The sequence below is a fragment of the Canis lupus genome, chromosome 3 (assembly GCF_048164855.1).
Source record: "Canis lupus baileyi chromosome 3, mCanLup2.hap1, whole genome shotgun sequence".
Taxonomy (NCBI): Eukaryota; Metazoa; Chordata; class Mammalia; order Carnivora; family Canidae; genus Canis; species Canis lupus.
The window spans coordinates 32,905,101-32,917,847 of record NC_132840.1 but is presented as its reverse complement, the minus strand read 5'-3'; the positions used below and the strand labels follow the sequence as shown (position 1 = coordinate 32,917,847).

The 12,747-nt window shown below is 41.5% G+C and overlaps 1 protein-coding gene across 6 annotated transcripts in view; it reads right to left on the bottom strand.

Moving 5' to 3' along the window:
- ZYG11A (zyg-11 family member A, cell cycle regulator) overlaps positions 1-6,901 on the bottom strand; it is a 76,223-nt gene extending 69,322 nt beyond the window's left edge. For 2 of the 6 annotated variants that reach the window (XM_072820248.1, XM_072820251.1), the window contains exon 1: positions 5,692-5,893. In XM_072820248.1, the coding sequence (XP_072676349.1) occupies positions 5,692-5,781 (90 nt within the window). In that variant the 5' untranslated portion in view covers positions 5,782-5,893. Of the gene's footprint in view, positions 1-5,691; positions 5,896-6,779 lie in introns of those variants that run through there. The other 4 variants (XM_072820252.1, XM_072820249.1, XM_072820253.1 and 1 more) reach the window with 4 other exon arrangements.
- Positions 6,902-12,747: the final 5,846 nt, after the last annotated feature.

The following is a 12,747-nucleotide window of genomic DNA, read 5'->3' as shown; positions in this document are numbered from 1 at the left end:
TGGGCTTATGTTTTGTATCTAGTTGGACATATTCTGAGTCAGATACTTAACCAATTGATTCACCCAGGTGCCCCCTGTCTTTTTTGTTAAGAACGGTTTTTTAAAGATTTTATTTATTTATTCATGAGAGACACAGAAAGAGAAGCAGAGACACAGGCAGAGGGAGAAACAGGCTCCATGAAGGGAGCCAGATGCAGGACTTGATCCTGGGACTCAAGGATCACACCCTGGGCCAAAGGCAGGTGCTAAACCGCTGAGCCACCCAGAGATCCCCAAGACCAATTTTTTAAAAAATTTTCAAAAGCAATTTTTTTAAAGGTCAGTGACAACAGCAGCACTGTTTTACATTTTGCAAATTTCATTAGTGTGTAGCTTAAGAAAATAGGAGTCTTAGGGGCACAAGGGTGGCTCAGTCAGAGAGGACTCCACCTTCGGCTCAGGTCATGATCCCAGGGTCCTGAGATTAAGCCTCCCACGGGGCTCCCTGCTCAGTGGTGAGTCTACTTTCCCATCTCCCTCTGCCCCCCTCCTTCTTGCCACTTTTGCTCAAATAAATAAATAAGAAAAAAAAAAAAAAAAAGGAAGTAAAAAAGAAAATGGCATCTTAGAGACCACAGAGGTCCTGAGTTCACACTTTAAAAACTGCTACTGGGGATCCCTGGGTGGCTCAGCGATTTAGCGCCTGCCTTTGGCACAAGGTGTGATCCTGGAGTCCCGGGATCGAGTCCCACGTCATGCTCCCAGCATGGAGCCTGCTTCTCCCTCTGCCTGTGTCTCTGCCTCTCTCTCTCTATCATTCATAAAATAAATAAATAAATAAATCTTTAAAAATAAAAAATAAGAAATAAACTGCTACCTTAAAAAAAAAAAAAAAAAAAACAGGGCAGCCCCAGTGGTTCAGCGGTTTACTGCCACCTTCAGCCCAGGGCATGATCCTGGAGACCCTGGATCGAGTTCCACGTTGGACTGCCTGCCTGGGGCCTGCTTCTCCCTCTGCCGGTGTCTCTGCCTCTCTCTCTCTCTCTCTCTCTTTATCTCTCATGAATAAATAAAACCTTTAAAAATAATAATAATAAATAAAATAAAAAAATAAAAAAAACACAAAGAACTGTTACCTTTGAGTGACCATTAAAGACTGAGGGAAGGGGAAAGAAAGATTGAGAGAAAGAAAAGGAGAAACAGATTAAATCAATAGAAGAGACAAAATGGAACTTTAAAAATGTTCAATTCTGAAGTCAGAGAAGGAAGAAACAAAACAAGACAAATAGAACACAAATAGCAACATAGTAGACTTAAATCCAACTATTTTGAGAATTACTCTCATTTACTCTCATTCAAAAGGCACACATTGTCAGACTGGATAAAAAAGATCTTTGTTTACAAGAGATATGCTTTAAACATAAACAATACAGGATTGGTAAACACTGATTATAAGGAAAATGGAGTTAACTATACTAGTGTCAGAAAATGAAGGCTTCAGGGCAAGAATATTACCAGAAATCATAAAGATAAAAGGATTAATTCATCAAGAAGACATAATTCCTAAACATATATGCCCTTACTAACAGTTTTAAAATTCATGAAGCAAAAACTGAAATAAAAAGACAAATCCACAATTACAGTTGGAAATGAACACTCATCTTCAGCAATTGATTAAAAAAACTAGTTGGAAAATGAGTAAGAATATAGAAAATTAACATTATCAACCAACTTGATCTGACATTCATAGACTATCACACCCAAATGTACAATACATATTCCTTAAGTGCATAAGAACCTGCGCCAAGATCGAACATATCTGAGCTATAAACAAATATCAATAAATATAAATGAATTAAAATCATAGAATATGATCTGACAACAATTACATTAGGGGTCAATTTTTTAAAAATGTGAAATAGGGGGATCCCTGGGTGGCTCAGCAGTTTAGCGCCTGCATTCGGCCCAGGATGTGATCCTGGAGACCCGGGATCGAGTCCCGCGTCGGGCTCCCTTCATGGAGCCTGCCTCTCCCTCTGCCTGTGTCTCTGCCTCTCTCTGTCTCTCATAAATAAATAAATCTTTTTAAAATAAAAAAATAAATAAAAAATAAAAAATGTGAAATATACCCAACTATTTGGTATTGAAGCAATACATTTCTAAATATCTCATGGCTCAAATAAAATCTCATAATGGAAATCAGAAAACATTTTGAACAATATATCAAAATTTATGGGTATTAACCAAAGCTGTGTTAGAGAAAATGTATAGCTCTAAATGTTAATATTATAAACAATAAGGATATAAGATTAATGACCTAAGTTTCCACTTTAAAAGAAAAAAGGGGGCGCCTGGGTTGCTTAGTGGTTGAGCATCTGCCTTTGGTTCAGGTCATGATTCTGGAATCGAGTCCCACATCAGCCTCCCCGAGGGAAGCTTGCTTCTCTCTCTGCCTATGTCTCTGCCTCTGTGTGTCCCTCATGAATAAATAAAATATTTAAAAATAAATGAAAAGATTAAAAAAAGAGAGAAAGTTAAACCCAAAGTAAACATAAGAAATTATAAAGATATGAACAGAAATAAGAGAAAACAGACGTGCAGGGCACCTGGCTGGCTCAGTGGGAAGAGCGTGTGACTCTTGATCTTGGGGTTCTAGTTCGAGCCCCACTTTGGGTATGGAGATTACTTACATACATAAAATTAAAAAATAAAAAGGGGGGGGGGACTCCTGGGCGGCTCAGCGGTTGGGTGTCTGCCTTTGGCTCAGGGCATGATCCCAGTTCAGGGATTAAGTCCCACATCAGGCTCCCTGTGAGGAGCCTGCTTCTCCCTTTGCCTACATCTCCGCCCCTCTCTCTTGTGTCTCTCATAAATGAAAAAAATTTTTAAAAATACACAAAAAAGGAAACAGATGTGCAATGGATATAAATCAAAGCCAAAAGTTAGTTCTTCAAAAAGACTAATAATATTACTAAATCCCTAAGTACAAAGACTAGAGAAAGAAAAAAGAGAAAACAATACCAGGAACAAGACTGAAGACAATTACAGATCCTATAAGCATTAGAAGGACAATAAAGGAACTGTATGGACAATTTTGCCAATAAATTTGATAACTCAGATGAAATAGGCAAATTACTAGAAAAACTACAAAAACTGACAATCTGTTGGTAAGTGCACATACATTTAGGAATGTTATGATCCTTTTACAGACATAAAATGAAAGTATGCTTTGGCCCAGTTGTGCTGGGAACATGACCTGGGCCAAAGATAGATGCTCAACCGCTGAGCCACCCAGGTGCCCCGAATATGAAAAAAACCTTGATAGGGAATATTTCCCAATTCATTTTTGGAGGTCAGCATTATCCTAATACTACTAAAACTAGATAAAATATTTCTGAAGAGCAATTTCCTGCATAAACATGGACACAAAAATACTTAACAAAACATCAGCAAATAGAATCCTGTGATATATAAAAAATAACAATACATCATGACCAGCTGGGGATTATTCCTAGAATGTAAAGTTAAATTCACAATCAATAAAATCCACCACATTAACAGAGTAAGTGGGTGGCAGGCATTAAGGAGGGCACATGATGTGATGACCATTGGGTGTTATACTACATGTTGGCAAATTAAAAAAAAAAAAAAAAAGAGAGAGAGAGAAACAAAAAATGCTGGCAAACTAGGAATAAAAGAAAAACTTTCTTAATTTGATAAAGGGCATCAATGGAAAAACCTATAGCCAGTATCATACTTAAAGGTGAAAGATCTAGAATACCAAGAGGTCCACTCTTACCACTTCAACATTCTACAAAAGTCCTAGAAAATGCAATTTAGAAAGAGGTAAATAAGAAGCATAGACTTAAAAGAAAAAAAAAAAAGCCAAATTAAAAGGGAATAAAGTTTGTCTTTATTTGCAGATGACATGATTGTGAAGAAAATCTTTTTAAAAATCTAAAAAAAAAAACTGGAGAAAAGGGAATCTAGCAAGGTTGTAGAACACAAGGTCAATATACCAATAAAAAAAGCTTGTATTGTTTTTAAAAATATTTACAGTATCGAAGATAGAAATCAATTTAACAAATATGCGAAAGACCTTTATATAAAAAAAAACAAGAAGTTATGGGACGCGCCCGTGGCTCAGCAGTTGAGCGTCTGTCTTCAGCCCAGGGCATGATCCTGGAGTCCAAGGATCGAGTCCCACATCCGGCTCCCTACACGGAGCCTGCTTCTCCCTCTGCCTGTGTCTCTGCCTCTCTCTCTCCCTCTGTCATGAATAAATAAATAAAATCTTTAAAAAAAAAAAAAAACCTACAACACATTACTAAATAAAATCAGACAACATAAACAAATGGAGAAACGTGTCATAAATGAAAATGTACTCATGCACTGTATTAATTTTAATTAAAAATAAAATCTTATAAAGAAAGCGACTGTATACAGTACACAATGGAACCAGACAGAAAAAGAGTTGATCACTTTTCTAAGGAAGTTCGTTATAATTCCAGTCAGGGGCAACAAAAATGTGCTCGAGACAGTACTAGTACATGCTTAAAAACCCAGCTTTTCCATTAGCTACAAATTTACAAATTATATAGTGGTGTTCAAAAGTGAGTCCAAAAATAAAATAATAAATAAAATAAATTAAATTAAATAAATTTTAAAAATAAAAAAATAAAAAATAAAGAGTCCAAGAGTACACTAGCACAAGCCAGATCTTTGCAGGGCACAAGCCTTCCAACAAGACGTTGAATGTAAAGTACAACCTCAATGCATCTTTCCTTCCCTCCGTATTTTACGTTGAGCCTTTACTAGATTTTTGAGTTCTAAGAGGGTGGTCCTTGGGGCGCTGTAGAATGTGGAGTCTGGCCTCAGAACACCTGATGTCAAGTTCAGGTTCTTGAGCAAATCAACTAACTTTCAGAGTTCTCAACCTCTCTACTACGCACCGCTAAAATGGAGACTCTCAATGCCTAAAAAGAGGGAGATAACCGAATTACTGTAGAAACGAAATAACAGACCGTAAGCAGCAAATAGGCTCTTTCGGTTTGCATTTTGAGAAGTTCCGTCTAATAGGAATCCCGTGAGGGGAGAACACGTGAACTGAAGGAATTTCGGCCTTGGGGCTCCGGATCCCTCCCGCCGGGCTCAGGAGGACCGTCCGGCACGAGCTCCCGGGCCCAAAGCCTCGGGCACTAGGGACTGCCGCGTCACGGCCTCTGGGGGGTGCCACGTCCGCCCCGCACGTGGCCCTACGGTCGAGGTCTGGGGCATCTGGCTTCATTTTGACAGTAATAAGCGCCACCGTGTAGTGCCGGTGACGCCTGCGGCAGGACCAGAGCTCACCTCCGAACTTACACCACCAGGCAAAACGCCGGCTGCCTCGGGCGGACCTGGGTCAAGAGTCCGAGCCCTGAGGCGACCGCCACCCCCGCCCCAAGGTCACCCGGGGGCCGGACTCGCCCTCGCCGCGCCTCCACGCTTGGCGCGTGGTCCGCGCGCTCCGCCCTGAGGTTGGGACGCCCCGGGCAGGGCACTTCCCTCCAGCGCGCACTTCCCCGGCGACGACGCGAGCCCAGCCGCCGCTCGGCCTCTTCGGACTCTACCCCCGTCGGCCAAACGAACCGACAGGTGCCTCCCCGCCGTCCCCGACGACTCCCGGACGAGCGCGGCGTCCGCCGCAGCCCGCGTCCCCGCCCCCTGGCTCACCTGCACCACGCACCAACCCAGCGCATCCTTCTGGGCGTCCGGAGGGACAATGTTCCGCGGCGAGAGGCCCGGGTGCAAGAAGTGAACCATGGCGACCCCCGTCGGCGGGGCGTCAGGACAGAGCGGGCGTCGAGGCGGGACCCGGATCCCGCGAGAGGAAGAGCCGATTCCCGCCCGCAGGCAGCTGAGCAGCGCCGGCTCCCAGGCAGCGCACGCAGCGCTCACGCCGCTCCGTCCCGGCCGCAAGAGTTTGAAACGCCCGGCGTGACGGCGCGCACGCGCCCGCCGCAGCCTCGCCCCTCCCGCGGAGGCCGGACCGGCGCACGCCCCGCCCCCAGGGTGGGCCCTCCCCCCTCCCCCCTCCCCCTCCCCCCTCCCACGCCGACCACTACCTCGCCCTGTCACGGCCCTCCCGCCTCCCCTCCCCCCCTGCGTCCCCTACCCCCTCCCCCTCCCCCCTACCGCGCCGGCCACTACCCCACCCTGTCAGGGTCCAACCGTCCTCCTGCGGGAACCGCCTTCGGCCTGCTCTACCGGCACACCCACCTTCTCACCTCTCTGAGACCCACTGCCCTCCGACCCACGACTCAGTGACTTAGACCGCTTTCCTGTTGCCTCTCTAAAGCCTGCGCACAAATACGCTCAATGAAGTTGGGAAACAGAATATATTCTTGTTTTTTATTTTCGTAACCTCTACACCTATCGTGGGGCTCGAACTCACAACCCAAGATCAAGAGTCGCAGGCTGTACCCACTGAGCCAGCCAGGCACCTGTAGAATATATATATATATATATTTTTTTTTTTTAAGACTTTCAGATATATGTTTAAAGACCTCTCTCCTAAAACTCGGGCACGTCTATTACAGTAGCCTTCTCTTCTGTTCTCTTCTCTTCTCTTCTGTTTCGACTCTTACTGACATTGGAGGAATCAAATGCCAAAACCACGTCTGACCTTAATCCACAAAACCAACTACTTTACTTTCTTCTACCTACAAGATACCAAGAAGATCTTTATAACTTGCTCCAAGAAAGAAGCCCTCAAAGAGCAGGAAATTAGTACATTTCAGCTAATTTAAGAAAAAATATACCTTGAATAGCATAATTCTAAAGAGCATGAGCCTTTATGGGATCCCTGGGTGGCTCGGCGGTTAAGCATCTGCCTTTGGTTCAGGGCGTGATCCTGGAGTCCCCAGATCGAGTCCCACATCGGGCTCCCTGCATGGAGCCTGCTTCTTCTGCCTGTGTCTCTGCCTCTCTCTCTGTGTCTCCCATGAATAAATAAATAAAAATCTTAAAAAACGGGGGGGGGGGGGGGCAGCCCTGGTGGCTCAGCGGTTTAGCGCCGCCTTCAGCTCAGGATCGAGTCCTACGTCGGGCTCCCAGCATGTGGCCTGCTTCTCCCTCTGCCTGTGTCTCTGCCTCTCTCTCTCTGAATAAATAAATAAATCTTAAAAAAAAAAAAAAAAAAGAGTACGAACCTTGGATTCGAATCTTGGATTGGAATATCCGCTCAACTTTGTCTACTAAATTGCAAACTTGGGCAACATTCTTAATTTCTCTGAAAGTCCACATCCCCATAGGTAAAGTGGGATAAGGATGTATTATTAGCACACAAGATTGATGAAAAGATTAAGCAAGATAATGTACATAAAAAATAATAATGCTTGATACATAACAAGTCCTTGATAAGTAGATTTAAAAATTAAAGTTGTTTTTCAAGTACAAATACTTTGCAAAATGCTTTCCTTTCACATTTATTCTTTAATCCTCTACCAAATAATAATAATAAAATAATCCTTATCAGTAGGTATCTCCATTTTACCCACAGAGAAACTGAACACCTGAGAGGTTGAATAGATAAGTTAAATTGTATACACCTGGTGAGTGGAAAACCTGGGAGTCAAAATCCAGTTTTCTAACTCCGAGTCCAGTCAAGTTTTGGGTTTTTTCCCAGTGGACTATTTTATAACTTCTTCTCTATCCTCAAACTTCCAACACCTCCTCCTCCAACCATATTCTCTGCTGCCTGTTTTACTAAAAAAGAAAAAAAGAAAGAAAAAAAAAAATCCCAAGCTCTCACCATCACATCTACCCACCAATCTGTATGGGCTGTTTTTGCCTTACCACCAACAATTTTGCTTTTACCTAAGGCCAGCTCCTCGACTTGCACTTGTCCACCAGATCCCATACCCTCTTGCTTACTCAAAGGCATTATCCAGCACCATCCTTTCTTTCTCCCGCATTTTCCCCCGCTTTCTTGAATCATTGCCACCAGCATATAAACAAGCTGAGAGGTGCCTGGCTGGCTCAGTCAGTGCAGCGTATGACCCTTGATTTTGGTTTAAAGTTCCAGCCCTATGTTGGATGCAGAGATGGCTTTAAAAAAAACTTAAAAATTGGGGCACATGGGTGGCTCAGTTGGTTAAAGTGTTTGGCTTGGTCTCACGTCCTGATCCCAAGGTCCTGGGACCCAGCTGGGGATTGGGCTCCCTTCTCAGCGGGGAATCTGCTTCTCCCTTTTCCTCTGCCCCTCCCTTCACTCATGCTCCCTCTCTCAAATATATAAATAAATGTATATATATTTTTTTAAATTGAATTTAAATAATAAATAAACAAGCTGATGGCCATGTCACCCTTCTGTACAAAACTCTCTGATAACTTACTATCTCACTAAGAATTTAAAAATTCTGGGCAGCCAGGGTGGCTCAGCGGTTTAGCGCCGCCTTCAACCCAGGGCATGATCCTGGAGACCCGCATCGGGCTCCCTGCATGGAGCCTGCTTCTCTCTCTGCCTCTCTCTCTCTCTCCCTGTATCTCTCATGAATAAATAAATAAAATCTTAAAAAAAGAAAAAGAATTTAAAAATTCTTAAGGATGGTGTTCTGTAAGATTCTACATAGTCTGTTCTCTTCATGCCTTTCCACCCCAGCACTGTTGGACTCCTTGTTATTCTCATGGATGGCTCTCTTACCTCCTTCAGGTTTTTGCTCAAATACTGCCTTATCAATAAGGACTTCCCTGGCTGTGATACATTAAATAGCAATCCACATAATCATTGCCATGCCACCTCATACTGCTTGTCTCTCTTCCTCTGCTTCCATTATTTGTTATGCTATTTATTTTATTTCTTTCTTTTAATTTTCTGGCTGCTTCTCTCTAAGGAAAAAAAGAAGTAAGCTTTATGAGGACAAAGACTTTATTTTGTTGTATCCCCAGGCCTAAAACAATGACTAACTTTTCGAAGGGGTCAATAATATTTGTTGAAAAAATACGTGGCTACCTGGAAAAAATGAATTGTACCTCTAGAGGAAAGTTTCTCTGAAATCAGAGACAAGGTTGTATCTATTTAGGGAAGGAGAAGTTTTTGATAATTGGTTCTACTATCCCTTTCTCTCTTAATTTCTTCTATGCTTATCCTCCACCTATTTGTCAGTTTTGCACTTCAGTTTGACAGTTTTTGAAGATTCAGTCCATGGTCCTAATTGACCTGTTACTAGACTCATCCCTTCTAATTCTTCAGTGAGTGCTCTCCCTAAAACACAAATCTGACCACCTTTCTTCCCATTTCCATGTTCCCATTGTCCTCAGAATGGAACCCAAACTTCTTAGGATGGCTTTCAATGGCCCTTCATGAGCTGGCTCCTGGTTACCTCTCTAGTTTAAACCGTGAGTACTCTCACTATAACCTTTCATTTGGCCATTTCGTACTGAAGTTGCTTCACTTCCAGAAATGTACTTTTGACTTTTGCACACTCATTGTTGTCCACTCTATTGCCCCCTACTAAATTCCTATTGATCCTTACTTAGATGTCACTTCCTCTATAGAGCTTTCACTAACAGACCCCACCCTCTTCCTGCAAACTCTGAAGAAAAGGTAGAAGAAAGATAGTGCAGATGCAGAAAAATTAAGAAGTTGAAAGAAATTAAACTTCTGAAATGAAATTAGAAAACTGTTTTCAAGATCTCTTTAAAGCATAGTCAAATTTCTTCAAAAACTTTATTATTTTTTTAAAGAGTTTATTTATTTATTTATGAGTGACAGAGAGAGGCAGAGACACAGGCTCCTGTGAGGAGCCTGATGTGTGACTTGGGCCAAATGCAGATGCTCAACCACTGAGCCACCCAGGTGCCACCATGATTTTTTTTTTAAGATTTTTTATTTATTTGAGAGAGCTGGAGGGAGAATCCATAGCAGATGGCTTGCCAAGTTCATAGTCCAATGTGGAGTTGGATCCCATGACTCGTGAGATCATGACCTGAGCCAAAACCAAGAGTCAGACGCTCAACCAGCTGAGCCACTCAGGCGCCCCACAAGATGATTTTAAACAGCTGTCCTACTGAATGTATGGGAATAAACCTTTCATTTGCAGCATCTGACTACAAGTGTCATTTCCCCCAAATATGTTCAAAAGACTTACTTCTGAAAACTAAGAGCTTGCTGTGGGTACTCCTACTCTATGACTTGCTCTTTCATAGGCAGGAGCCTGTGTAGAGGCTGAATTTTGAGAGTGCATTGGAATCTAAAATTATCAGGAAAAAAGGATTAATGTGAGTGCTCACAGTTTCTACCTTTATCCCCTCTTCTCAATTCGAGGAGTTATGCAGTTAGTCAGATCAATTCACTGGACTCCTAAAATGCAGATTAAGAATGGAGAAGAGGAGATGGATGGGTAATGAGGAGGAAAGGAAGAATTTTGTCAAGAGAGATTGGGTCAATTTACATAATAAAAACTGTGACAAAGGAGGGAGGGGGAAGAATGGAGGAGGGCTTTTACATTTTTGGTGTTGGCTATAGACTACACAGCTTATCAACTTATTTGGTTAGGTATTAGCCAAAAGTATTTATGTTCCTCAGTATGTATGGCTCATAGTAATACCATGTCACTATTGAGTGAATTATTGGACAGATAACAAGTTAATGAAACTAGTAATTATTATGAAAATTATTTTTTTTAATTTTTTTTAATTTTTATTTATTTATGATAGTCACAGAGAGAGAGAGAGAGGTGCAGAGACACAGGCAGAGGGAGAAGCGGGCTCCATGCAGGGAGCCCGACGTGGGATTCGATCCCGGGTCTCCAGGATCGCGCCCTGGGCCAAAGGCAGGCGCCAAACCGCTGCGCCACCCAGGGATCCCTTATTATGAAAATTATAGTAAAATTTAAAAACAAACAAACCCTGTCACCCTAACACAGCTAACCTCACGTCTGTGTATTAGTGAAGCAATACTATTTGTAGTGGTCATTCATTAACAATTCTATAGAATTTAAACACTAATGCTGCCTTAGAACACTTCCTCAGGACAATCTCCACTTTTCTGACCATTTGGTGTACAATCTTTTCTGAATCATTCATTTGATGCTTAACTACATAATGCCTAAGATCTAAGAAATCTCATGGTATTATGTAACAATATGGTGGGGAAGAGAGGCCCACTGGATTGGAAGTCTGAAAATAAGAACTATAGCACAGTGTCCGTCACTGACTTACTGTGTGACAAGCAAGCTCATTTTATCTAAGAATAAGTTTCTTCAACTAAAAAATGAGTTTCTAAAACTAAAATAACTAAGGATTCTTCCTGGCTATGGGGTTCTTATGCTCTGTTGTTTGGTAATCTGCTTCATCACATGCACTTAATATGTATAATATCAGTTAATTACCTCAATAGTTGTGTGAATGGACATCAACCCAGATATTATGTTCTCTAGGAAGTCTTGTTGGGCTGTGTAATGGGTACCTACTTTGGATTAAGTTGATCTCTGTGGCTCTGTAACAAGCACTTTGGACTGGCCTGTGATACAATGTTAACTAATATTTATATGCTTAATATTTCTTCTTCTCCATAAAACTCCACAAAACTCCCCCTTGAGGGACTTATAAATTATATAAATTCCAACACTTTAATAGTACCTACCACAGGCATTTAATGAAATCAATGGAGTTCCAGGATTGGAAACTTCTGCAGTAAAACCACTGGTAAGCAATTGTTACAAGTGAATAACCAAGGAATCTAAATCTTGCATTAAATTTAAAGCAAATGCCTAGAAATAAAGTAAACAAGACACACTTTACATTAAATTTATAACATTTATTTAGGCAAAAAAAAAAATTCCCAAAACAAAACTCTATACATACAACACTTGTAACTAAGTGATGTCCTGATTGAAAATATTGCGTGATTCATGTACAGAACACTCTCAGTCATCTGGCCAGAGTGAGAACAGTACCTTCAGCTCAGATAACTGAGAGCCTTTGAAATGAACACATTACACTTCCCAATGAATTTTTCATATCCTTTGAAAAGTTAAGCTCTTCCATCAAAATTCAAGCAAAGGATAGCTTTTCTCACACAAGTCCATGGGAATTTGACAGTGGGAATTCTACAAAAGTCAAAGATTTAAAAATTTTATTCTTGCATAAACATCTTGACATTAACATTGTCCCATTTTTAAAGAAAAAAAATGCTCTCAAGAATTTCTTGCTTTTATGAAAGTATCTCAACTTTCATTAGCTAAGTAGGTTCTTGCTTCTGAGCTGATTAAAATAATCTTTTTTTTTTTTAAGATTTTATTTATTTATTCATGATAGTCACAGAGAGAGAGAGAGAGGCAGAGACACAGGCAGAGGGAGAAGCAGGCTCCATGCACCGGGAGCCCGATGTGGGATTCGATCCCAGGTCTCCAGGATCGCGCCCTGGGCCAAAGGCAGGGGCCAAACCGCTGCGCCACCCAGGGATCCCTGATTAAAATAATCTTAAAAGAACCTATTTGAACTGTTTTCTCAAAAGTAAGTTCAAAATTAAGCACATATTATTAATGAACGAGATTTATGATTTGTTATGGAGTAATTTTCATCAATTTGGATTTTCTAAATATTCTTAATAGCCGTTCTATATAGTCCTGAAATTTGGTTGTGCCCTCCAAACAAACTTTGCTTCATCCAGAGAAGTGAGAAATTGCATTGATTTTCCCATAATTTGCCCAAAAAAATTGAGTGAGGGGAGAAACAGGCAGAGAAAGCTCTTTCTCAGGTTACCAATCAGTTAATATAGAATGT